Below are 26,829 nucleotides of genomic sequence, written 5' to 3' on the forward strand. Positions count from 1 at the left end.
AGGCAACTTCTTTAAAACAGTTGCCATGAGACTTCATCAGTCTCTTCTTTTTGAGCCATGCTGTAGTTAGCTCAACATGTGAAGTCTAAATGTACAACACCTGTTAAAATTAAGCCACTCAAAACTTACCAGGAAAAACAAAAGAAATAAGAGGAAAGTGACAGTAAACTTGCTGACAGGATATTTGTTTGTCTCTCTGGTTTAAGAAAAAAATGACTACACACCAGCTGGTAGACTTAGAGCATTATATCCTGAAGACCAGTACTCTAAAGGAAATGGGTGTGTGCAGTTTTTCCTGTCCATAATGAGAATTAATGGCTCCTAGGGGAATGCAGACGTAATTCCAAAAAACGTAAACTAATTGTTTAAATTTATTTATTGAGTAATGTCCATTTGTACCTGTGGTTATGCTTTTTTTTTTTTTTTTGTATTGCCAGTTATCTACAATTGTGAACTGACAAAATAAACTGTATGGCTTAGACCAACATTTTTTTTAAAAAGTGCCTAAATTGAGACATCTAAATAAGTGGTCTGGGTTTCAAAAGTGCTGAGGACTTAGAAGCTCCTACTGATGTCATTAAGTTTGAATGAGTGTGATCTGTTCTTGTAGGAGTGTGAACCTGAAAATCCATGCCTAGATATGACACACAGCTGCCACAAATCTGCAGAGTGCATCTACCTGGGCCATTTCAGTGACCCTATGTACAAGTGTGAATGTAGAACAGGATATGCCGGTGATGGACGCATCTGCGGTGAAGATTCTGACCTGGATGGTTGGCCCAATAGCAACCTGGTCTGTGCTGCCAATGCTACTTACCATTGCATGAAGGTAAGCAGGAAGGGGCAATAAAAAGATGTTGTGTCACAACCAATTTTATTTTTTTAATAGCTAAGGATATTTCTTTTCATTATAAAACTGGTGATGGTTTCTATGCAGACTTGAACTGTTAAGGTATCCAGTCTTTCTATGAGATAGTATTGAATGTATATTCACTAACACCTTAATGGAATCCTGTATTTCACTGGCTCACAATTATCCTATTCTGTAAATAGGAAAAAGAGGGATCACTCCTGGATCACTTCTTATCCCAAACTGTCAGTCCCCTTCCCTTTGTAGCAGAATTCTGTTTCTGTTCTGGGAGGTCTTCTGGGGACCACTAAGAGGAGTTCCATGGACCATCATTTGAGAATCGCTCAAGCATTACTTGCATGAAAAGCTTTTCTCTAAAGAGTTATCTAAGAAGACTGAAACTATGCAGTCACCAAGATTCAGCAGGAGCTTGTGCACTGGTAGCCAGATATTAATAATGTTCTATGACAGAATGCTGGTTCTGTGGGGTATTATGCCAAAAGTGTTCAGCCCCATGCAACTTCATCCCCACTTGTGACCTAGCACACCTCACTCCACAACAAAGGAGGCAATAGGATTATAATGCTCTGGTATTGCTGATTGAGGGGCAGATGGAGCAGGGCTGCTGAGATAGTAGAGAAAGGGTAGATGGTGGTTAGGATAAATGTGTCTGGGACCATGGGTGAACTTGGCCTCAGCTCAGAAAGGTCCTTAAGCATGTACTCAACTTCAAGCACCTGAGCAGTCCCACTGAAATCACTGCACTATTGACATGCTTACTGTTAGGCATGTGCTTAAGCACTTCGCTGAGTTAGTCTTTATGCAACGACATTGGCTGCATAGGCCTACAGATGGCACTGTTTTCTTCTGATTGCTCTTTTTCAGTTCTAAACACGACCTGCTTAGATTTCTGTTTCTGTCCCATATTAAAAACAGCAAAGGTCCTTAATTTACTTGAGAATGCAACCAACCTGTCCCAAGCAATGGCATCCTCTTCATTTGGTTTTGTTGCCACTGTCAGAGTGCTAGAATCGTGTCAAATTCTGAACTAGCGTAATGGGCAAACAAATGAGAAACTTTACACAGAGACTAACAGTGTTTAAGCTAAGAGTGTTAAATGGGGCAAAAAGTCATCCAGGTGTAACTACATTAAAGTCAATGGCATTACATCAGGAATGAATTTGAGCCAATGCCTTATTAACAGAAAGGGTGTATTAGATAGACCCTTGCTGAACACTAGTCTCAGATGCTGAACTTTCTCACGCTGCCTGCTGTCGGCTCATTGTAGATTTGGCCAACTCAGCATTTGCAGTTCATATATTCTTTTTGGTTGCTGTCATCAGGACATGCAACATGTTGACTCAAGATGCAACACAAAAGATCCGCTTTCATTAAGAACATAACATGTTGAACACATTTAGAGGAGACTGTTCCCAAAGGTTCAGTCCTGTCTTTCTGTAAGACATACATTAATTTTATAGAAACAAATGTTTGACTAAAAAGGTCTAGTTAAAAAATAGAAAATATTCTCAGGCAGTAGCACTCATTAGAAATTATTCTAGTTTAGTAATTTTCTAAAAAAAAAAAAAAGAAAGATATCCTTCCCCTACTCTGTGAAAGTGATTGAAAAATAACTTCTTGTCTAAATAAATTTAATATATTGAATTTAAATTTACTTTTAGTTCTCTCAAAATTTTCAGGTATAGACATTTTTTCCTCCAGAATTCCTGTACTGAAGAAATGAAACATTAGCCTAAATATGATACTTTGGAGTCTAACATTGGGTCAGGCATTAAGGGTTCATCTGTATATACAAAAAAAAAAGGAGTCCTAAAAGTTCATTTTGAGTCCTAAAGAGGTTCATTTTGATTTTGGTAATTATCCAAAAACTATAATGCTTTTTCCTCAGCTTATCTAGATGAACAGAATCTCTTGAGCTTGAAAATTTGGGCTGGAAATGTCATGAGAATAGATTTTCCTGAGATTTCAACATTTTCTTTGCTGATCCTGGACTCAAATATATGTGCTATAAGAACAATATTTCTGCAGTGCTTTGGCATGTCCAGTTTTGGTTTCAAGCAGAAGTGGAAAGGTGAAAATAAGTGAAAACAGCAGTGAGAACAACTTATAACCCCAGAAAAGGTTTGGTGTAGGAAATAAACAATGGTTTGAGTGTCTTTTTACGTTTTCACCCATTCTTTATCCCAAGGCAGAATGATGACCCAAGGTAAGGCATAAATTTGTAATAGTGAGAGTAATTAACCATTGGAACAATTTACCAAGTATTGTGGTGGATTCTCCATCACTGACAATTAGATGCTTTTCTAAATGATCTGTTCTAGTAATTATTCTGGGGAATTTCTATGGCCTGTGTTATACAGAAGGTCTGACTAGATCATCACAATGGTCCCTTCTGGCCTTGGAATCTATGAATCTATTTTTCAACTAACTATACTATTTTAAAAGAAAATAGTAGTTAAAATGTTGGATCATTGTTTCACTTTTTGATATTTATATTTCCAATTTAGAAAGCCCACATAGTTATTGTAAGAGATATTAGATCCTTCAGTCACCAAATCCTGCTCTTCTTTGCACCATTTTGATGCCATTGGGGTACATTCATGCAACCTCACTGAATTAAATGGGATTCTATGACTGTAAATGAGAATAGAATTTGCCTCCATGTGTTAATCAGAGTAATTGCTTTCTTGAACCAAAGTTTTTGAAAATCTGTACTTATTTTTTTTGCCTAATCCAGAAAGCAGTTCACTTGGAATAATCACCCTTTCCTCAGTTCTGATCTTCAATGTGAAATAAAAAAAGGATACATTTGCCTTTTATTTTCAAAAGTCTTGGAAATTTAACAGTGTAAAAGGACACATGTCTCAAAACTACAGCCCCATGTCTGTCTTTGTTGCATTAACTTTCCATATGGCAGATTACAGCTGAAGATCATCCTTTTAGTTTTCAACTTCATTCTTCTGGTTAAAGGCAGCCAAAGCCAGCCACATTACGTTGCAGTCTTCAAAGTTCCTTCATGAGCTGTCCAAAAGGAGCTGACACTGTGTGTGTGTGGTTTTTTTCCTATCAGATGCTCTCAGTTAAAATACACTCCAAACATTTCTTCTAACAGAAGGAAGTTGGGGAACGTGATTTGTAACTTTATTTAATTTATTTTACAGCATGAAAACTGGATGAACTAATATTTTTGGCAACAAACAAACACAGAGTCTTTAAAAAGTACCTGTGACTGATTTTCTCAGCTTTGTGTTTGTAGCCTCTTGTGGGCTATATAGTCTTCAAGCCCATGTAACGAGCCTGTAACATAACATAAATATAATGTACTGATTTTTCTGGACAGGATAACTGCCCCCATCTGCCTAATTCTGGACAGGAAGACTTTGATAAGGATGGCAAAGGTGATGCCTGTGATGAAGATGATGACAATGATGGGGTAGAGGATGACAAAGTATGCGATTTTATTTAATGGTTGATTTTTAAAAAATATCTTTTATCATTTTAATGCAACTCCCTGTAATGGGGTGGGAGGTCCCTGTCCAGTGCGGGGTGAGTACACCCTGTCTCTCAAGCTGCATTATGCCTCTAGGCAGTGAGGCCTAAGAGCTTAAGTCCACCAACTGGCTCTTTGCTGTAGGGCTGTGCAGCCTAGGAGTCAGGGTCTATAGCAGCCCCCTGACTCCCTGGCGTGTAAGGCCTAGATGCCAGAGTCACTAACAATACCCTGGCTCTCAGGGAAGTGATGCTTAGAGGCCAGCGTCAATAGGATTGGGCTGCCTATCAGGGGGGTAGTGGCCAGGGTAGGGAGTCCCTGGCCCTCCCTGATCCACCAAGTCTCAGCCCAAGGCCCTGGTAGTGATGAATAGACTCGCCACTTAGTCAGCAAGGATCCGCCTGAAACACTCTGACTGCTGTAGGGACAATGGCTAGTCTCTCCCTGGCCTACTTCCTGCTGTGACTCCTGCAGTCCTGGCCTATGTGTCTTCGGGGTCTCTGTCCTTGGGTTGTGCTGATCCTGGGGGCTCCAAACTCCAATTGGCATCCTCAGGTACCTGGGTGCCTGCCTGAGTCTCAGTGTCTCCTGCTCCCACAGTGTGGGGCCCCAGCAGCTCTTGGGCTGGAGCCTGCAGCATGCATCCTTCCTCTCCAGCAGCTAGCCCAGACTGAGCTGGGCTGCTCCCTCTTATACTGGTGTTACACTTTGAGCATGTCCAGAAGGGACATGGGGGCTTGGCTTAGCCCACAGTCAGGAGTTAAGCCTTCCCTGTCCATTGCGGGGTATATGGACCCTGTCACACTCCCTTACAAGAAATAATTAAGGACTTTGTGGATCAGATCCTCAGTTGCATTAGGGTAGCTTTGAACCTCCCTGTCCTATCTCAATTACCCTTGGGGGGTACAGCCTAGTGCAGAGCAGAGTAGGATTGCAGGAGCTCAAAGAGGACCTAATGCCCCTTTCAAGTCTCCACCCTATCCCGTACTGTGCTGAGTGCTCTGTGGCATCATCTTAGGGTTTTGGTATATTGACTAGAGCAGGAGCTGGTCTTCTGGTTTAAATAAAAAGTGCCATTTGATTGCTCTGTCTGCACTGGGGAGAATGTAACAACAAAAGGGAAAAATGAGGTGTAGTCTGCGGTGTGCTTTCATGTTCTGGATCTGACCCATGCAGTCTGTATTTGGAAACTTTAAAAAAAAAAGTTGAACAAGCATTTAATCAATAACATTTATTTTGCATGTGCAGTTACAGAAATTATTGCCTTCAGTTACATTGTCCAGTTAGGTGACACTGAAGTGAGTAGCCTTCTCCTTCAGGCACATTTATTTTTTTGTTACCATATGGCAGTATTTGATAAAATAGGACATATTTTGCCTTTCCTTTATATCTTTTCCTAGAATGTCCAAAATAGTGAAGTCTGGCTTTTGCATTAAGACAGTAATTTGTCTTTATGGAAAATGCTCGCACAACAACAAAATAGTGCAGAATATTCTCCAGTGACTTTTCTTAAGGTTCTGAGAGACCTAGTTTCCTCTCCACACACACATGTTGGACCTGATCCTCCACTGCCTTGCGCATTAGGTAGTCATTTACATTTGTACAAAATGGGTGTAATATGCCTACCAATCTGCATTAGTATTTTGCACCCGCTTTGCAGAGGTGTAAATAGCTACACAAGGGAAAAGGCTAAGCTCATCAGTGGAAGGCACACTTGTACTTCAATTTATACGTCTTAGTTTCATTTTCACTTTCGTTTCTTCCTAAGTGGAATATGAGGGATGGGAGGATGGGGAAATACTTCTTGATAAATGAAATAGTGCCTCAAACCAAGCTGTGATTTATATTCTTAAATCCTTTGCTTCTGCTTGCTAGGACAATTGCCCCCTTCTCTTCAACCCCCGTCAGCTTGATTATGACAAGGATGAAGTTGGTGACCGCTGTGATAATTGCCCGTATGTGCACAACCCTGCTCAGATTGACACTGATAATAATGGAGAGGGTGACTCATGTGCTGTGGATATTGATGGTGATGGTATGTTCTTTTTCGCTAAATCAAACAGCAACTGGTTACTATTCCAGACCTAATACTTATGGACAGTGGGTGGGCTGGTTGAATTTGTATGTAAGATAAAATCAGTCCCATCTTATATTTTACCGTCGGAAATATAGAAAAAGAAAGGGAAGACCAAGGTCCATCAATCCCCAGGCTCTGCATTGAACACAGGACATTGATTATAGGCTCATAGACTTTAAAGACAGAAGGGACCATCATGATCATCTTGTCTGACTTCCTGCACATTGCAGGCCACAGGACCTCACCCACCATTCCTGTAATAGGCCCATAACCTTGGCTTGTGTTGCTGAAGTCCTCAAATCTTATGTGAAAATAATGTGAAATGTACCCACATGAATGTAATAGATCACCCATGTTCAATGTTCTAGATAAATCACACTTCCCCAGCCCATTCTAAGGCTCGTGCAAATATCTCTCAGAGGAGAAGAATTTCTTCCTGACTCCAAAATAATCAGGATGCAATATTCTACTTTTGTTTCCTGTTTGTATACTAGAGAAGAAAAAAGATATCAGTTAAGGCAATATGTAGAGAATATTAATCTGGGCCAGTTAAAATCAGAATTGACCTGGATAATCATACAAAGCTCAAGCCAATCCAAACTCAAACATCCTCTGAGTTTTGAAAAAGAGAGTTTTAATTTGCTTATTTCTACACACCTCTCTAGTCTTGGTTTTGGCTAGAAATGGAAACAAAAACATTGAAATATCTTTGGAAAGCTTGTTCTTGAAGCATTTCTAACATGGTTGAAACCCAGAAATGTTAGAAATAATAGAAAAAAGTCTGGTCTTGGATTTGCTTCAGTAATCATGCAACTTTTGGACACTTTTCTGAATTGAACCTCTGAACCTCTTGAAGTTCTCCCATCACTCACAACATCGGATTCTTATGAGAGCTCATGGGACTTCTGCATGTGCAATGAGTGAAAAACATAACCCTGTATCTTTGGCTGAGACTCCGTATTTCAAAGTTTATATAAAGCTCCAGAAACCATATAATTGAAGAGATGATCCTAGTGTTATCTTCTGGCACTTGTGCCAACATTGTCTTAACTTTTTTTTGTCATCATGATATAATTTTGGAAGTAGAGGACAATTTGTTGCAAAATGAGAAGGAAGGGTGTCTGTTGAATATTTGGCAACACTGTACAATTAATTATATATATGTTATAATAAGATTAGCTCATTTAGTACTAAAGCATATGCTCATGCAATATATTGCTATATCACAATGGAATTCCTGAGGAATTCTATATAGTATTTATTGCAGAGCATTACTCAAAAATTCTGGGTAGGTAGTTCCAACTCTAAGCAATAAAAATCCAAGTAATTTAAAATGAAAAACTTTTTTTCAACTCTTTTAGCAATACACATTTTCTTTAGGCTCACAAATATAAAAGGCCAAATTCTTCGAAGCCCATGCAGTCCTTACATAAGCAAAACTTCCATTGAAATATATCTGGGAGTTGTTACATTAGTAAGGAAAGCAGGATTTGGCCCACAGTATGAAATTACAGTAGAACCTCAGAGTTCTGAGCACATCAGGAATGGAGGTTGTTCATATGAACAAAACATTATAGTTGTTCTTTCAAAAGTTTACAACTGAACATTGACTTACTACAGCTTTGAAACTTTACTATGAAGAAGAAAAATGCCATGGTTAATCACCTTAATTTAAACGAAACAAGCATAGAGACAGTTTCCTTACCTGTCAAATCTTTTTTTAACATTCCTTTTATTTTTTTAGGTTTCAGAGTAGCAGCCATGTTAGTCTGCATCCGCAAAAGGAACAGGAGTACTTGTGGCACCTTAGAGACTAACAAATTTATTTCAGCATGAGCTTTCATGAGCTACAGCTCACTTCTTTGGATGCATGCGGATGCATGCGGAAGTGAGCTGTAGCTCACGAAAGCTCATTCTGAAATAAATTTGTTAGTCTCTAAGGTGCCACAAGTACTCCTGTTTATTTTTTTAGTAGTTTATGTTTAACAGAGTACAGTACTGTATTTGCTTTTTTAATTTTTGGTCTCTGCTGCCTCCTGATTGCATGCTTCTGATTCCAAATTAGGTGTGCAGTTGACCCGTCAGTTTGTAACTCTGGGGTTTGTAACTTTGAGGTTCCACTGTACACCAGTTCCTCATTGGCTCTTTCATTTCTTATTGTGATGTGGTAGTATAATAAAACTGAAGCAGCTTTAATGGAATGGCATGAATAAAACTCACTTCTGACAGAGGATCAGCATAGGGCTATGAACCTCTTAAGAGCCACTTAAACCCTCAAAATAGGGCTTCAATGGAATTTAAGTGGGGGCCTGCAATGGTATATCTTACTGTATGTGAACCAGCTATGCTAGATTTCTTATCTGCTTTAGTCACATTATTTTTTTTACCCTCGCAGACATTTTTAATGAACGAGATAACTGTCCGTATGTTTACAACACTGACCAGAGAGATACAGATGGGGATGGAGTAGGTGATCATTGTGATAACTGTCCATTGGTGCACAATCCTGATCAGGTAAACACTAAGCTCATTTGTGTGAGGAGCGATGGGGTGGGAGGATTTGCTCTTGATAAGGGAAATCTGAAAGCAACCTTCTAATTGCTTGTATTAATGCTGACCTCAGAGTAGGAGAGAAAGAGAGAGAAAATGTTTAAGGAACTAAACAAATTATTATTATTATTATTATTATTATTATGATAATTTGCATTAGAGTGAAGCACAGAGATCTCTACCAAGATCAGGGCCCCATTGAGCTAAGCACTGTACAGACACATAGTAAAGGGCAGTCCCTACCTCAGAGAATGTATCACTTAAATAGACAAGAGGTGGGAGGGGAAAGAGTGACAGAGAAGCTAATTAACTCGCCCAAGAACTCAGATCAGCAACAGAAACAGAAATGGAGTCCAGGTCTCCTGACTCTCAATCCAGTGCCTGGCCCATTAGACCATCTTGCCCCCCTTTATGGTCTCTAGCTAGCTGATTGCTCTGTGGGGGTGTGGGAGATACAGAACAGACTCATTAGGTAAAAGACCAGGAAGCTCTTCTGTTATCACAGGACACAGAATAATTTAAATGATATAATTTTAAAAGTCTGATATCCCACAAATCACCAGTGCAAAATGCAGCCTAAATTCACTTCTGAACTGGAGGGGCCCATTTCTCCTATCACAGGACATCAGTAACTGGGATTGATTTCAGTGACAGTTACTCCGACCTGTGGTAGGAGAATCATGCCCCTTCCTTCACAGAAGAGACATATTAATGCATGGAAAAGAAAAGGCCATATTTTGCCTATTTTTTGTTTCCACGTAAAACATAAAGGCCCATTATGGCAATCATACACTCTGTTTAGTGACAATTCTCTTCTGCCTGCAATCCACCCACTTTACATGAAAAGAAAACTGCCCTGATTGGCAACATAATATATGAACAGCTCTTTTATGATATTCATGGTAAATTGCAGGTTCTGGTATGAACTGAAAGCAAAAGTTATGAAAAATAGTTTTGCAAGTTTTCAATGATCTAACACTGAATATTGCCTTGGATCAGGTGAATGCCTTGGAATTTATAATTATGCAAAGTTATTGCACTTAGCTTCACCTCAGGGCTTATAATAACTAAACTTAATTGAGACCAATAGCAGCCACTCATACCTTAAGAACCTTGTCTGGGCAAGACAGTTCACATGAGCGCTACACAGCTTGCACAGACTTCAATAATATGAGGTAACACACTCTCATGAGGGGCTATCAGGCCAGCTGAAATACATGATATCATATATGCATCTATTTTGTGCTTAAAATGTTAATTATGTTCCAGGAAAGAATTTTATCATATTGCACTGTTTTATTAAATTATTACATCTGATTTTTGTCCTGCAATGTATCTAATGAATACTCTAGTGTCCATTCCAGATTTTTAAATTGTTATAACAGTTGCAGTCAAACCCCAAACAGCTGGCTTTAGAGTGAAAAGTTAGATCTGAATTGTTCATCCTTCTTATGGATCTTTAACATTTTATATATATATAAAAAACCCTCCTCTTCAATGTAGGTATTAAACTTCCTTATATGTGAAAAACCCACAGCCCTGATTTTCAGGTCTGGCCAAGTGCTGCTCTGTGCAGAGCCTGAGGGATTTGAGGCAAAGATGTCTTTAACCCCACCTTCGCACTCCTTGTATTCCTGTGCTATTTGGAGAACAATTTGGCTCCCACTGCAAGTTAGAGAAGCCTTAGGTCTGCTTTGAACTTCACTTGGCTTTCCATGGCTCCAAGGGCCCATGTGGCAACAAAAATTGCCAGAATGCAGTGGCACTCCAGGCAAACCTCCTATCCTGGCCACACCCCTTATGATGCAGGCAGTGAAGACTCTATGGGTATGTCTACAATGCACTTAAAACTCCTCAGTTGGCCCATGCTCTGTGAGGGTTCTTGAACCTGGACTCCAGCCTGAACCCAAACATCTACACCGCAGCTAACCAGTCCCTTAGCCCAAGCCCTGCAAGCCAGAGTCAGCTGGCATGGGCTAGTCATGGGTTTTTAATTGCAGTGTAGACATACTCTATGATGCACAGAGAACTCCTTTGCATCAGGGTTATTTCCTGTGGACTAGATCTGAACAAGGTACAGCAGTGTAAAGGGAAGGTATCAGACCTGTGAATTAGGACCAGTAGGTTCCAGCCAACAATCATAAGCTAAGAGGCATGTAGGAAAATCTTTGCCCCTGTTTTGGTAGGAGCTTCATTGACATTCTTCATATTAGAGTGAAAAAAAATGAAATTTTATTACCTTTCTACTTCATAGAAATTTGTCACCACAATATAGGAGCTCTTCAGGAAGTTACTGAAAGAGAAATGTAGAGAATAAGGAAACATGTCATCTCAATTTTGTGCTTTGTAACAATCAAGATGCCAATGTTATTATCTGTGTTTTTTTCTATAGACTGACATAGATAACGACCTAGTTGGTGACCAGTGTGACAATAATGAGGACATAGATGAAGATGGTCACCAGAACAACCAAGATAACTGCCCCTACATCCCCAATTCTAACCAGGCTGACCATGATAAGGATGGCAAAGGGGATGCATGTGATTCTGACGATGACAATGATGGTGTTCCTGATGACAGGGACAATTGTCGGCTCATGTTCAACCCTGACCAAAAGGACTCTGATGGTAAGAACCAAGTAGCATGGGTTTGATTCAGTTTTAAGTACATGAAGAACTGGTGCATGTATGGAGCAATGTGAAGGATACTTTTCCTCATGGATAAAAGAAATAAGACATTGCAGCCCAAATTGAGCCCAGAGGTAACGGGCCTGATATCATTGACCTCAATGAAGTTTCTCCTGCTTATGCCATGTCTGAACTTGGAACATTGTATTAATACATTAAAGGGCATCAAACTAGAACTGGTCAAACATATAATATAATTTTGATTAAAAATTTGATTGTTATTTAAAAAAATTTTCTGGGACATTGTTTGTTTCCTTTTCAAATGTTAATTTTTTGATGAAATATTAAACTAGAATTTTTTAATTAAAATCTGTTTTGGTTTTTGAAAACCAACACAACTGAAAATTTTGGTATTCAATTTCAGTTTTTTATTGAAAGAGCCAAAATATTCCATAACATTTAAAAAAATGAGAAATATTCATTTATTTGTAAATATATATGGACAATATTTGCCATTTTTCAACCAACTCTACTAAAAATTGTTTCACAGAGGAAACACTTCAGGTATTTGTTGATCATGTGCCTAGACAGTTACATAAATGGATGCAGTATTTTCCTTCATTTCATGCGCTGAATTACTGCACTGTAGTCCTGGTCACTGTTAAACAGCTGTAATGGTCTACCTCATAGATGGTTGCAGTTCAGTGGTTAATGAAGTGTTACCAATATATATATAAAACATTTTTGTGATCCTTTAGGATAAAAACTGGTATATATGTTTGATATATCTATGAGTAATGACCCACAAAATAAATACATATGAGCAATTTCTTAGTTACACAAGTGTAAATGAAATTGCTGGAGTTATTCCACATTGATGCTGGTGTAACTGAAAGCAAAATTTAGTTCATATGTTCATAGTGACAATACTTTTACAGTGGACCAGTTCTCGATTGCTGCTCTGGTTACTTTGCACTGTATAGCTGTCAGTTATAGCCTCCTGGGGATTCTAACTGCACTGGGAAATCCTTGGGTGATAAAGAACAGTGATAGCAGTTCCCACACCACTTCTCCTCCCAGTATCCTGGTGTAAGGGAGGCATGGCTAGGGTAAAGAGGGAATGATTTATACAACTCTGTGCCCTGCCAATCTCTATAATTGCTCCATAGCCCTTGGACTGCTGTAACTTCTATGAGGACCTCTGTAGTCCAAAGGTGACTTGGGGATCTGGGCAGTATAGTTCCGTTAAAGCCAGCTTTTGCTCCTCCTGGTCTTGTGCCAAGCGTAGCGCAGCTGGGCTATGGAGGTCTAGGCCAGCATATGTGTGAATGCACTTCTGTGAAGACTGTCCAACAGACTCAGTAGTACAGGTTGACTTGCTCTTCATCATCATCAATGGCAGAAGAAATGTTGTTCGACTTTGGCAAAAGCCAGACTATAACTAAAACCAAAAGATGTTCATGTGCTCTCAAGTATGTGAGCCACACAGTTTTAAGTTGCAGACCTGGATAGAGTTTGTGGACGACATGGCTGGTTGGACAAATGCTTTCAATATCGTTTGAAACAAAATCAACTCTGTCAGCAGTCAGGACCACTGGGAACTTCAGCAACATATGCAATGAATAATTAAAATCCTCGTATGGATTCAAGAATTGCTTCTTTGATATTGGCAAAAGGAATAATGTTGGAAATGCATAGTTTTTATCTTAAGAGTTAAGATAAACAAGTGCAGGAGTGCACAGCTGGTCAGAATTTGGAATTCTACTTGGCTGTCAGACAGTGGAATGTGGAACCATTTTCCCACCAAGCTGAACTGCAGAAAGTCTTTGAGTCTTTAGTTGTTTCCTAAGGTTCATTCTCCTTCTTTCTATCAGAAAGCTTGAAGAATATACTGGTGATCAAGTGCACTAAAGACATTTTACATCTGCCTCTGATGTAAGTTCTTGTTGGTGGCAGGATGGTACACTACATAGGCTACTGGTCTTTTCCTGTGTTTTAATTCCTATGTGAATAGCTGTTGACTTATATAAATAGAGAAGGAGAGAGGTACAAAATGCTAACAATTTTTGCCTGTGTATGTGTTCTGCTTGTAGGTGATGGCAGAGGTGATATCTGCAAAGATGATTTTGACAATGACAGTGTACCAGATATTTATGACGTGTGCCCCGAAAATATTGACATCAGTGAAACTGACTTCAGAAAGTTCCAGATGGTCCCCCTGGATCCAAAGGGAACAGCTCAAATTGACCCCAATTGGGTTATTCGCCACCAGGGCAAAGAACTGGTGCAGACTGCCAACTCTGATCCTGGCATAGCAGTAGGTGAGTATCAAAAGAGAAAAGAATTATCTGGATTCTTTGGAACAGTGCTGGCTGAAACACATACAGAATAATACACAGACCCAGACCTTATGACAGATATAGTGCTGTTTATCTTCAGAGCACTTTACTTTAACTACAACACTCTCTTCAACACCCCATTAGTTAGGTAAGTATAATTATTCCCATTTTACAGATAGGGAAAATGAGACACAAGGTTTAAAATACACAGAGTCACTGTCAGAGCTGGGATTAGGACTCTGAATTTTTCATAGTGACCTGAGTGTTCAAGCTGCTAGACCACACTTCTATTATACTTTCTGTAGCACATCAAACAGCTGCATAGTCTTGTTTCTCTTTTCATATAGAAGCCCAAAATAGCCTAGATTTGTTCATTTACTCAGATGGGAGTGTATATCCTGAGTGTCTGAGAGTGCCTGTGTGTATACACTTGTCAGAGTTTTTTTCCTATTGTTGTTGGCACAACTCACTGCTCAGCTGATGAAGAAAAAGGATTCTGTATTGAGGTTGTATATGAGAGAAAAAAGCCTATTGAGCTACTTGATTCCATTTCCTTTTGGAATGTCAGCTGCTTTATGTTAGACCTACCTACAATAACCCCCACGTGCATTTTTATAGCGTTAATTCTGATAGGTAAGAGGGAACCAGGGCTGGCTCCAGGTCCCAGCACACCAAGTGTGTGCTTGGGGTGGCATGCCACAGGGGGCGCTCTGCGGTTGCTGGCAGGGCGGCAGGCGGCTCTGGTGGACCTCCCGCAGGCATCCCTGCGGAGGGTCTGCTGGTCCCGCGGCTCCGGTGGAGCATCCGCAGACACGCCTGTGGGAGATCCACTGGAGCCGCGGGACCGGCGAGCAGCAGAGTGCCCCCCGCAGCGTGCTGCAGTGCTTGGGGCGGCGAAATGGCTAGAGCTGGCCCTGGAGGGAACATAGTTGTTTCACTGATCTGAATAAATCAGAACTGAAGAAGGCTTGCAGATGTACATCACATTAGTTGTTCTTCCTGCCAAATGCCTCCTCCTTGCTCCCAATTGGTATAGTAAGGGGATCCTAATGTAAGACACTATGAAACGTAGTTTTTTCTTTAAAAGGGCTATCAAGTCGTGTTGTTTCTGTAACAGCAATATTACAAGAGGGAAAGGGACAGAGAAACTCAAAGACTACACAGAAACAAAGGTAAAAAGAGAGGACGATATCATCTTATCCTCATCCTGGTTTAAGGAATGAGATAGAACAAATATATAAGTACTATATAAACAGTACATATGACTTCATTCTCTCTCTCTCAACCCTTTACCCCCACCCCCACCTCCCAAAAAAATCTCTAGAAAGCCCAAAGCAACAGAAATGGTATAACAGTCTGCTTTCAAGCATTCTGAATTTGCACCACATGGAGTAACTTAATATCTTGCATATTTAATCCTCTACCAGGTTTCGATGAGTTCACCTCTGTTGACTTCAGTGGCACATTCTATGTTAACACAGACCGTGATGACGATTATGCCGGGTTTGTGTTTGGTTATCAGTCCAGCAGTCGATTTTATGTCCTGATGTGGAAGCAAGTCACACAGACCTACTGGGAGGACAAGCCCACCAGGGCTTATGGTTATTCAGGGGTATCACTCAAAGTAGTGAACTCCACGACTGGCACTGGTGAGCACTTGAGAAATGCTCTCTGGCACACTGGAAACACGCCTGGACAGGTAAGAGAATCAAGTCTTCATATCACTGAAGGGTGACCAATATGGTAAAAAGGGGGCTGATGCAAAAACCAGTTGCCAGTTAAAAAAGGGCACTGAGGCTCAGTATGCCAATAAGAGTAGGGAAAATAGTAAATGACTTTTCAATGTTATTTTAATTTTTGGATGAAATTGCCAGTCTTTTTAGATGGTTTTGTTATTTATTTGTACTGTTTTCAAAGTAATGCAAAATATACATAGATAAAAGAGAACGTACAAAGTAGTTAAAAAGAACCTGCAAAATCAAAGACAAGGAGTACAGGTAATTCTTCCAGCTTGGAGATTGTATTGGTGTTACAATGGGCTTTATTCTCTTAAGGGAGGTGTTTAAACACCTACCTTTGGGGCATCACATATATTTGATGTTTATATTTCTGAACGTGGCTGTGTTCAGAAAGTTTGCCACAAACTCCCAAGTCTTGCAATAACTTTACACGGTGGCCCTCGTGACCCCAAAGAAGCCCACTGAAGTCAGTGGGGCACGACACAAACACAGGGATCCAACTGCATACAGTTCACACCAGGGTCTGGGCCTTCCTGGAGAGTTTTATTGTGCCAGAGATTTGGAACAATATACAATAAATATTGGGCCAGTCTTGCAGTAGCACTTACTCAGCTAATTAGTCCCATTTCTTTCAATGTAGCTACTCAAATAGGTAAGTGTAGCAGGATCAGTTCTGTAGGGTGAACGTTGTGTGTGAGTTTGTGTGTCTGAACATGTACAGAACTCAAAGAAAATATATTCCCAGATCTCCACTCTCTTTTACTTTCCTTGCACTTTTTCATCAATTATCAACATTTTCGTCAAGTGGTCTGGAAATAAATATAAAATTACTGCTGATAAAATTTTTGGATGACACAAGGCTTATCAGAGTGGTAAATAATGATGAAGACAGGTCAGTCATATAGCGTGATCTGGATCGCTTGATAAGCTGTGCCCATTCAAAAAAGAAATGTAGGCCATACTTACAGAATGGCACCTATATTCTGGAAAGCAGTGATTCTGAAAAGGATCTAGGACTCAGAGTGGACAAGCAACAGAACATGAGCTCTTAGTGTGATGCTGTGACAAAAAGAGCTCATGTGCTCCTTGGATGTATAAACAGGGAAATAGTGAATAGAAGGAGGGAGGTTACATCCGTATGCACAGGGTCAGCTCCAGACATCAGCATTCCAAGCTGGTGCTTGGGGCGGCATCCTGCAACGGGTGGTAGTCCCTGTTGTTTTGACCCCAAGCAGCGTGCCGAATTGCTGCCATGGGCTGTGGGGGCAGTCCCTGTGCCCTTAGGGCGGCAGGTGCGTTTCCGCGGTGAGGGCAATTCAGCAGCAGCTTCTATGTTTAGCTGTCCGGGGCGGCTTCAGCTAAACATAGAAGCTGCCACCGAATTGCCGCCGCCGCGGAAACACGCCTGCCTCCCTAAGGGCACAAGGACTGCCCCCGCCGCCCATAGCGGCAATTCGGCGCACTGCTTGGGGTGGCGAAAACTGTAGAGCTGGCCCTGCGTATGCAGCATTGGTGAGACTTGTTCTGGAATGCTGCTTCCAGTTCTAGTGCCCATATTTCAAAAAGGACACTGAAAAATTAGAGGGTGTAGTAAAGAGCCAAAAATGTTTTGAATAATAAATAAAATGCCTTGGAGGGAGAGACTTAAAGAGCTCAATCTGTTTAATTTATCCAAGAGAAGACTAAGAGATGACTTGATTACAGCGTCGAATACCTTCATGGGGAAGGTTGGAGGGAATTCTATGCACTAAAGGATTGTTTAATCTAGCAGAGAAAGGCCTAACAAGAACCAATGGCTAGAAGTTGAAGCCAGACAAATTCATATGAGAAATTAGGTATAAATTTTTTGACAGTGAAACAAACTAGCAAGGGAAGTGGTGGATTCTCCATCTCTAATATCATCACATCTTTCCGGGAAGATATTCTTTAGCACAAGATATTCTTTAACACAAGTTATTGGGCTCAATACAGTGGTAACTGGGTGAAATTTTATGGCCTCTGATATACAGGAGGTCAAACTAGAAGATCTAATTGTCCCTTCTGGCCTTAAAGTCTATGAATCTATGAATTAATCTATTTGTTTGAGAGTAACTGATGTTTAACCGAAGATGGCAATTTTCATGTTGCTTAATATAGGTGACCAGAGTGTGGGGGGAATGTCATTCAGTATCACTAAATGTTCAAGTGATTTTTAGTTTGGTGTTACAAAGAAAATAGGCTGTGATCAGATATCCAGTTGCTGTAGTACAAACCTTTTCTAATGAAGCATTTGTATTCCTACTATAGGTACGTACCTTGTGGCATGACCCCAAGAATGTTGGCTGGAAAGATTATACTGCCTACAGGTGGCAGTTGATTCACAGGCCTAAAACAGGATTAATAAAGTAAGTGGTATTTGAATGCCTACAAATTTCCTAATAATATAGCTTTCATTTCTGATGAAGTAGTGGCTTTTAATGGTTTGTTTGTTAATTCCAGTGCTGATGATTCATTCATGGCAGAGTGTTATCTATTTTTGAAACATTTTATTAGATTTTAAATAACTTCTCTCTCTCCTCACACACACACATCAGATGTGTTCAATTTCATTACGACTGTTCAGTATTTACATAAACTAAATATTATTAAATAAAAATATCTTGAATTCTTACTAAATAACTGTTTTGTAAAGTAGCCAAGAAAGAGAAATTCCAAAACAATACTCAAAGTAAGATTAAAACTTGACATTTTTTTCCTATCTAGTTCAGCATTCTGTCTCTGACAGTGACTTACACCAGGTACTCCAGAAACATCTGTAAACACCTCTGTAATGCACACAAAATTGCACTGCTATGTATTACATTATGAAGGATATATTTTCCTAACCCTAATTGGTTATCTTATGCCTTTTAAACATGAGAATTGACAGTGCAGATAATTTTTAACCTGCAGTAAATACTGTAACTGTATATTACATTTTTATTGGGGAAATTATCTCTTGCCTCTTTAGACCTGAATAGCCCAGGACTCACCAGGACTAATACAGTTTTGTTCTGTTGCATGATGTAAGGAGTAGAAAGGATTTGGGGACCACATGGGTCATCCATTACATTAGAAAGAATAAAAGACAGTTTATCTATGTAATATAAGCCATCCTGCTTTAGAGCATAGGCCAGCGATTAATTGACAAGGGATAGAAAGATACTCCTGTTATGGGCTGGTTATTTCACAGTTGTGCACTCACTATGGTGTTTCTTGCACTTTCCTCTGAAGCAGCTGGTACTGGCCACTGTCAGACAGGATACTGCTCTAGTGGGCCCATTGCCCTAATCTAATGTGGCAGGTCCTATGGTCCTTGTACATGAAGCTCCTTCATCCTACTGGGAATTCTAATAGAAAAAGAAAAATTAACTAGGTTTTTGAATAGTCATTAAAATATATTTATTTGTGAGGAGGTAACAGACTTACCGTGAGTCAATTAAATGATGTATATATTTCTCAAGCTAACTTCTGAGCATAAAGAGGCATGTGGCTAATCAACATTAAGAACATGACACTCCCTCTTGACAGTCCAGAAGACTTAGCTGTAATAACACAAGGATTTGGGAAATTCTTTGCAGATGATGTTCATCCAATTACTCATGGAACAGCACCAGGGTTTCCAATAAATGGGCTAAGACTACCAGACAGACTCAGGGGAAGTATAACAGAGGAATGACCCATGTAATAAACTTGTACTACATGGCACCTCGTGTTAGAATTCAACATCATATCATCACCTGACAGCTGCTATTACATGTCTCAACCTTGAAAAGTTCTGTTGATTCACTATACTAATCTAAAACATATCTTTCTTTACAGAGTTTTAGTATATGAAGGAAAACAGGTCATGGTAGACTCTGGACCAATCTATGATAAGACCTTTGCTGGTGGACGATTAGGTCTTTTTGTCTTCTCTCAAGAAATGGTCTACTTCTCTGACCTCAAATATGAATGCAGAGGTTAGTTTTTTCAGTGAACTAGGCAATTATGAAAGTTTTATTTATGCCCCAATTACTTCAATCTCCCAGCTAAACATGAGGGCAGTGGTTTTCAAAACGTGGGTCATGACTCAGAAGTGGGTTGCAAAACGTAAAGCACAGGGTTGCGGTGGCTCTGGTCAGCACCACTAAACGGGCCATTAGAAGTCCCGTTGATGGTGCTGCCCTGATAAGGCAGGCTAGTCCCTACCTGTTCTGAAACTGTGCTGCATCCTGGAAGCGGCGAGTAGCAGGTCCGGGAACTGGCCAATGGGAGCTTGGGGGGGGCGGTGCCTGTAGGTGAGAGCTGCGTGGAACCACTTGCATGTGTCCGCCTAGGAGCCGGACCTGCTGCTGGCCACTTTCGGGGCGCAGCATGGTCCTCTGTGCCAGGACAGGCAGGAAGTCTGCCTCTGCACCCCCGTTGCGCCGCTGACTGGGAGCCGCCCAAGATAAGCCCAGGTGGCAATCCCCTGCCCCAGCCCTGAGCCCTCCAAACCTGGAGCCCTTTCCTGCACCCCATGCCCTTCAACCCTGTACCCACCCCAGAGCCTTCACCCCCAGTCCACAGCCCTGACCCTCAACCCCCTGATACAGCCCTGAACCCCTCCCATACCCCAAACCCCTCATCCTCAGCTCCATTGCATTGCAGGCATCAACAATTTTCTTCGACTGGCTCACCAGAAAAAAAGTTTGAAAACCACTGCGCTAGGGAGAAAAGATGGAAATAGAAAGTATCTTCCAGTTGTTGAATGGAATCTTTAATCTGTCAATCATTCTGAAATAACTCAATCAATCCTTAACTATGAATGAAACAAGAGGGAGTTAATTTTGAGTTGATCAACATGCTGTCCTGAAACAAGTGGACTTAAGCATGTGCTTAACTGCTTTCCTGAATCAGGGCATGACTGTATAACATACAGCAATAATCTCGATAAATTTCAGCCAGAAGGTATGTTCCAAAGCCATAAGGGACCACAGCATAATTTAGACACTGATTCATTGAAATAGCTTGGATCCCACTAGTCTTAATGTAAATCTGAATAACCACAAACACATGTTTAATACAATCTGCCTGGAAAAAAAAAGATGGAATTATCTGAGGGAGAGAATTGTTTGGAACTGTGTGTGTATATCCAGCACATTAGTGTGTGTTGCATGCGTGATGGTCACCTTCATGCCTGACACACTGGGAGTGAAGCTCTAGCGCTAAAAGTGTGAACTGCTACAGCTTGAGCTAAAGAGCCAATGTTACCTAGCTAGGAGATGTAACAACTCATATCTTCAGTTGATCAGAGCAGGACTTGTAACATGTATTCAGTAGTGGGTTACTCATGCACTTGCAGACTTATTGGTAGCCCTTCTTTAAGGAGGCATTAAGGATTCAGTGGCTATTTTCAATTCTCATTTTATAGAAGTGTAGGACTCAAGGGGATCTCAATAGGTCATCTTGTCCAGTCCCCTGGACTCAAGGCAGGACAAAGTAATAACTAGAGCATTCCTCACAGGTGTTTGCCTAACCTATTCTTAAAAATCTCCAAATATGATGATTCATGCATTCTCCATTAAAAAAAATACATATGTAATGAAACCATCCACAATGTTTTTAATAGTACTATATTTTCACATTTATAAGAACAGGAAAAGTCATCTTTGTATTATGCAGGCTGCTTCCCTTTTACTATAGCACATTTGAGCTCTCGTTTCATTTTTACTGTATTCCAAACCAAATATGCCTCTGCACCTATTAATATCCGTTTCTCTTTTACTTTAGATTTCTGAGCTATGGTTGCTACATTACCAGCAAAGTACTGTAGATGCTGTGCAACCTAGACACCTCAGTACATCCTGGTACTCCCAACTTCTCTTTCTGTGTACCTCCTCCTCCTCCGGCCTTCTGTTCAACTGACCTTGTACCTCCCTGCTGCCAAGAGTGACTTAGCCAATCCTACGCTCAAGTGCCTTCTGAAAACTAGGACTAATGGGACCTAAATGTGAGCGTCCAACCCACCACTGAAGCAAAAGCAGATTGATACATTAGAACATTTTTGTAGAGTGAAAACTTAGCAAGACTTGTTTGTTTTTTTACAAAGGAATGACGTTTACATATAAAGTGTAATTACTTAATGTATTTATATATATATGGAGAAAAAGGGGATGAGTATCATCCATTGTCTTAAACTAAGTGGAAAAAAAAGTGTTAAAACCACTTTTTTATGCCTAGGGTTGACAATTCCCTTGCTCCGATCAGGGCTGGACCTCAGTAACACAAAGCCTCTGAGCCTAATTTCAGTAAAATAACAAAGGGACCACACCAACAATATCTAGTCTAATAATGAAGCCATTGGAGAATAAAGTGAAGGCCACATTATATGAAGATGGCTTGATGCAAAAAGATCTTTCAGCTGATAAGGATGCTTTTACTAACTCTTCAAAAATACCCTTTAAGATTAGAAGTTGCTGAAACTTCAGATTTTTAGTTTCAAATAATGTCTAACTAGAAATAACAATGCATGTTATTTGTATGGACTTAAATCAGGACAAATACAATTGAACCAGCACTTAAACTTGAACATAAGAAAGCATAGCAATTCAGTTAAGCACATAAGACCATCCACTGTGGCTTTTATAAAATGGTTTCCAGTTGGCCAGTGTACATCTTTTTTTGCATTCCCTCTTGCTAAACATATTTCATGACCGTCTGGAACAAGTTGAATCTGAACCACTTTTCCATCTCTGCTGCAAAAAGCACTTTGACATCCTGAATCCTGATCTAGGATTATGAAAAAGTAGTCACGCTACCATTACCTAATTTGGTAATTTGGAAATTAAGGTTCCAGTTATAAATATTTTGTGAATATTTATCATGATTACACATACTGCTACCTTCTCTGATAATTTATTTTTGAAGTATCTCATACAGTGCATTAGTAATGCAATATTAGCAAATAATGCTAGAACAATCTGTTGAAGCATATCACAACATGAAGATATCATTGAAGCAATGTGCACATTTGTTTAAACATGCGGTTTTATGTCATTACAATCCAGCATGCTCTAAAGTAGCACATGATTAAATAAGTAATAACGAGGAATTTATAAATGGAACCTTAATATATATATACTGTTATCCTAATTTTAGTATTTTGTATTGTTACCTAAGTCTGCTGTATATAGAACTGTTTTATTTTTTAAATAGTGCTGAAGGGATACCAGTGTTTATTCTAACCAGATACAACAGTTATTCAGTTATACAATAGTATGCAAGTATTTAACACTTTTTTGTTTTGTTTAAGATGTATGAGCTTTGTTCACAAAAAAACTCTTGCTGGTGTAATTTTAATCACAGACGAGGTTTACTAAGGGAATAATACAGTATCTCTTGCCTTATCATAGGGCATGGTGAGCCAAATGTTGACTCAGCTCTTTTTTTTCCTTTTAAATAGATTTTACTACTATATTCATTAGAAAGAATTCACAGTTTGGGGCTTTATTGCACATTTTACAATCTCTTCATATTAACAAATCCTTTTTTTTTAAAAAAAAATCCTCCTTATGAGGTTTTTTGTGTTTGTTGCAATTCATACTTCTGTTGTTTCAAATTGTATCCCCAAGTCCCAGTGAGAAAATGGGGAGACTTCATTAAATGTAATGATTGTGATGGACGTGTAGGGTTTTTTGGTTTGGTTTTGTGAAAGCATGACATCAGTGTGGGGATGAAGATGTTAATATTTAGATTGTACCATAATTTTCCTATTCTATGTAAATTATTTATGAAGATTTTCTTTTTTCTTTTTCTTTTTTTCTTTGCAAGGGTGTGTGTGCATGTGAGAGAAAAAAGGAGGGAGAGAATGAAATCAATGAAACTTCACTTTGTCTTGCCAAAGATTGTAAATAATTATTTATTTGTTTACACAGACAAAATTCACCATTTAACATCCTGCTTCATTTAGTCAGATCATAATTTTTTATATTTTAACAATTAATGATAGGAAATAAACTGTAAAACGGTTTTATAAAAAAAAATCTCTTTACCTTTTTTATAGTTAAAAATGTTTCTTAAAAAAGAAAGAGAGCTACCAGGCCCTGAAACTCTCTAGTATCTAAACAAACCTGCTGCTTGGTTATAAATCATTTCATGTCAAATGGACCTGTTGGTTAGTTACAAATCATTGAGTATATTTTAAGGATGTAACAGCAGGCTTCCTGGTCTCATTGAAAAGGGCCATAATTCTACTTGAGCCACTTAATCTCTTGGTGAACCACCCAAAATTGTTTTATTTCTGACACTATAATTGAGAAATTCACTCCTGCTTCTTGTCCTTGCCAGACAAATGCACAGGTTTCTGCTTTGGATCTTGGCCAGCGTAACTGAACAGATGTATAGTCTGGTCCTGTAATCCTTACTCCCGCACATCCTATTGAAGTCAATGGGATATATTAGTGTGAATAACGATTACCCACACAATCAAGGGTTTCAGGAATGAGCACTTTGGGATGGTTCACACAGAACAAGAAATGAGAAAAAAATTCTCAAAACAACATGACAATGCTTTGGTAGCTGATAAGCTGCAATCATTTGGAGATGGGGCAGGTGAATTGGTTTAGGAAAAACAAGAACACCCATCATGCCAAAACTTTGTGAAATGAACCTGAACCAAACATTTCTTTAAATGTCCTAATAGGCCTGAACACCCTCAACTTTAATTTTCATGTGCCTTTCCAATTTGGTGTTCCAATGGGGATTGGAAACAAAAGTTTGTTCAGGTGACACTTCTAGATATGATCTGAAGCAGGGCCAGCTCTGGCTTTTTTGCTGCCCCAAGCCAAAAAACAAACAAACAAACAAACCGTGGGGCGGCCGGATCCAGGGTGCAAACTTTCAGCTAGCAGGACTCCCTGCGCTGCAGACCTGCCCCGGGCACTGGAGTGTGTGCCTCGGCTAGCAGGGGGGAGGGGCAGGGAGTGGGAGGGGAGAGAGAGAAGGGGGGTGGCCAAGACTTCCTTCAGCCAGGGTGCTCACCACTTGGCCCCTCTCGCCGCGCCGCCTGCCAGGAGGGCTCCGTGCTGCTCCAGTTGGTGGGGAGGGAAGGACGCGGGCTGCCAGGCTTGCTGCAGACCTGGCACGGGCTGGGGCACGCAGAGCGCGCAGCAGGCTCCCAGCAGGGCACTCCCCTCCTCCACGCCGCCACCCGCTACAGGGCGGCCAGAGCAACAAATGAGAAAAAAAAAAGGGTGGTCATGCCACTCTGGGATTGGACGGAATGCTGCCCCTTAGAATCTGCCCCCCCAAGCACGAGCTTGCTTGGCTGGTGCCTGGAGCCGGCCCTGATCTGAAGTATGAGAAACATCACACAAGAAAGCCATAGAATCTTTTGCTAAAAACCCCAAACGTTTCGAAAGCATATCTGAACTGATTCCGAACTCCAGGCTTGTGGAGAGTTATCCACCATTAGCTTTGGCTGCCATTTGGGCTGCAGAGGCAAAGGCTGTTTTGATATACTGTGGCAGATAGGCTCAGAGAAAGGAAAAGTCAAATAACGACAGCATGGCAAAAATACTGGGTCTCTGAAGAAAATAGAGATGAAAATGTCTGAAAAGAAGGTACTGCTATGAGGTAATGCGTTCATAAAAACAATAACATACTCTAACCTTTTTTAGTATTTTTAGCAAAATTAGAACTGAGGATCTTGAAGAAGTTCAGAAACATTTGGTTAACATTTGAAAAAAACCCAATTTAATTTTTGCAGCATCTGAACTTCTTTTTTCAAGACGCAAACGGAAAGAAGTGTTGAAAGAGACTAAAAGGCAAACTATTTCTTCAGTGTGGGGAGCAGTGGGCCAGTGAGTAGACTTGAGTTCTGGCTCTGCCACTGATTTGTTTTGTCCAATGTCACACATCACTTACAGGCTCTGGGACTCAGTTGCCCTGTGTATAGAACAGGAATGATAAAATTTGCCCTTCATTGCAAAGTGCTTTGAGATCTGTGGGTGAAAAGTGCTATATAAGTGCCATGTATTATTATTTCTGGACCAACCAAACCAATCAATACTGAAAATCCCATGAAAGCAAGTTGTGACATAATTTCCAGTCCAATTTTGCAGCAGTTTAGCTATTTTAGATAAGCTTCAACCAGGCCTCTGAATTTTAGCTTGTTTATCTGAACCAAGCTTCTGAGTCTTTAAAGGTTTGTCCAGCACCAGGTTAAAATATCTACAAGGGTTTTCATCTTGAGGAAGACAAAAGCAAGAGTCAGATCTGTGAACTCTTATGTTAAACAGCCTGAAAAGTAGCATAAGTAAAGTTAAATCTGTGTCTACCATAGGTATTGGGTGCTGGAGGTGCTACCGCATCCCCTGGCTTGAAGTGGTTTCCCTCATATACAGAGTTTTCAGTTTGGTTCAATGGCTCTCAGCACCCTCACTATATAAATTGTTCCAGCACCCCTGATGTCTAGTGCTTGCTAGTTTCATGCTGGGACAGCAGTTGAACAGAATGTAAGTTAGTGAGCCAAATCCTGATTTTGGTGAACTCAGTCGGAATTTTGTCATTAAATTCAATGGGATCTGGGTTAGATTTAGTGTTCAATTTGCACAGCAAAAGTCAGTAAAAGAAAAGCTAATGCTCACATGGGAACATCTGCTGTACAAAGCCATTTGAAAAATAAATGACTGTAATAACTTGGCAGAGATTTGTTCCCAGCGTGGAGGGGACCACCCCGGTAGAGCAGGAAGGGAGGCCTTGAAACAAATGGAGCATAGAACCATTCAAACCAAAGGGTCATCTGATTCAGTATCCTGTCTCTTGACAGGGCCCAAAATCAAATACTTCAGCAAAAGGTGTAAAACCCATATGATTAAAAATTATACATTAAGATGCCTATGGAGGAAACATTCTTCCTAGCCCCATGCATTAAAGGCTATTGGCTGGCTTATGTCCTGAAGCATGAGTGTTGTTTACTTTAGCAAGCTAATATAATTGCAGATAGTCTTATTATTCCTGTTCATGTCTAATTTATTTGAATGCCACTTCTTGGCCTCAATAAACTCCAACAGTGAGTCCTACAGTTTGATCATGCATGACATAAAATATATATTTCCTCTTATCAGTTGTAATTGTATTATCTTTTCCTTTCAT

At 40.1% G+C, this 26,829-nt stretch overlaps 1 protein-coding gene across 1 annotated transcript in view; it reads left to right on the forward strand.

Moving 5' to 3' along the window:
• THBS2 (thrombospondin 2) overlaps positions 1 to 23,645 on the forward strand; it is a 49,479-nt gene extending 25,834 nt beyond the window's left edge. Inside the window, exons 13-22 of the mRNA XM_050949033.1 lie at positions 611 to 829; positions 4,212 to 4,319; positions 6,237 to 6,396; positions 8,834 to 8,952; positions 11,381 to 11,615; positions 13,709 to 13,936; positions 15,382 to 15,653; positions 17,980 to 18,077; positions 19,534 to 19,673; positions 21,466 to 23,645. Coding sequence (XP_050804990.1) covers positions 611 to 829; positions 4,212 to 4,319; positions 6,237 to 6,396; positions 8,834 to 8,952; positions 11,381 to 11,615; positions 13,709 to 13,936; positions 15,382 to 15,653; positions 17,980 to 18,077; positions 19,534 to 19,673; positions 21,466 to 21,473 — 1,587 coding nt within the window. The 3' untranslated portion in view covers positions 21,474 to 23,645. The remainder of the gene's footprint in view (positions 1 to 610; positions 830 to 4,211; positions 4,320 to 6,236; positions 6,397 to 8,833; positions 8,953 to 11,380; positions 11,616 to 13,708; positions 13,937 to 15,381; positions 15,654 to 17,979; positions 18,078 to 19,533; positions 19,674 to 21,465) is intronic.
• The last annotated feature ends 3,184 nt before the right edge of the window (positions 23,646 to 26,829 follow it).

Source organism: Gopherus flavomarginatus, chromosome 4, assembly GCF_025201925.1.
Source record: "Gopherus flavomarginatus isolate rGopFla2 chromosome 4, rGopFla2.mat.asm, whole genome shotgun sequence".
NCBI lineage: Eukaryota > Metazoa > Chordata > Testudines > Testudinidae > Gopherus > Gopherus flavomarginatus.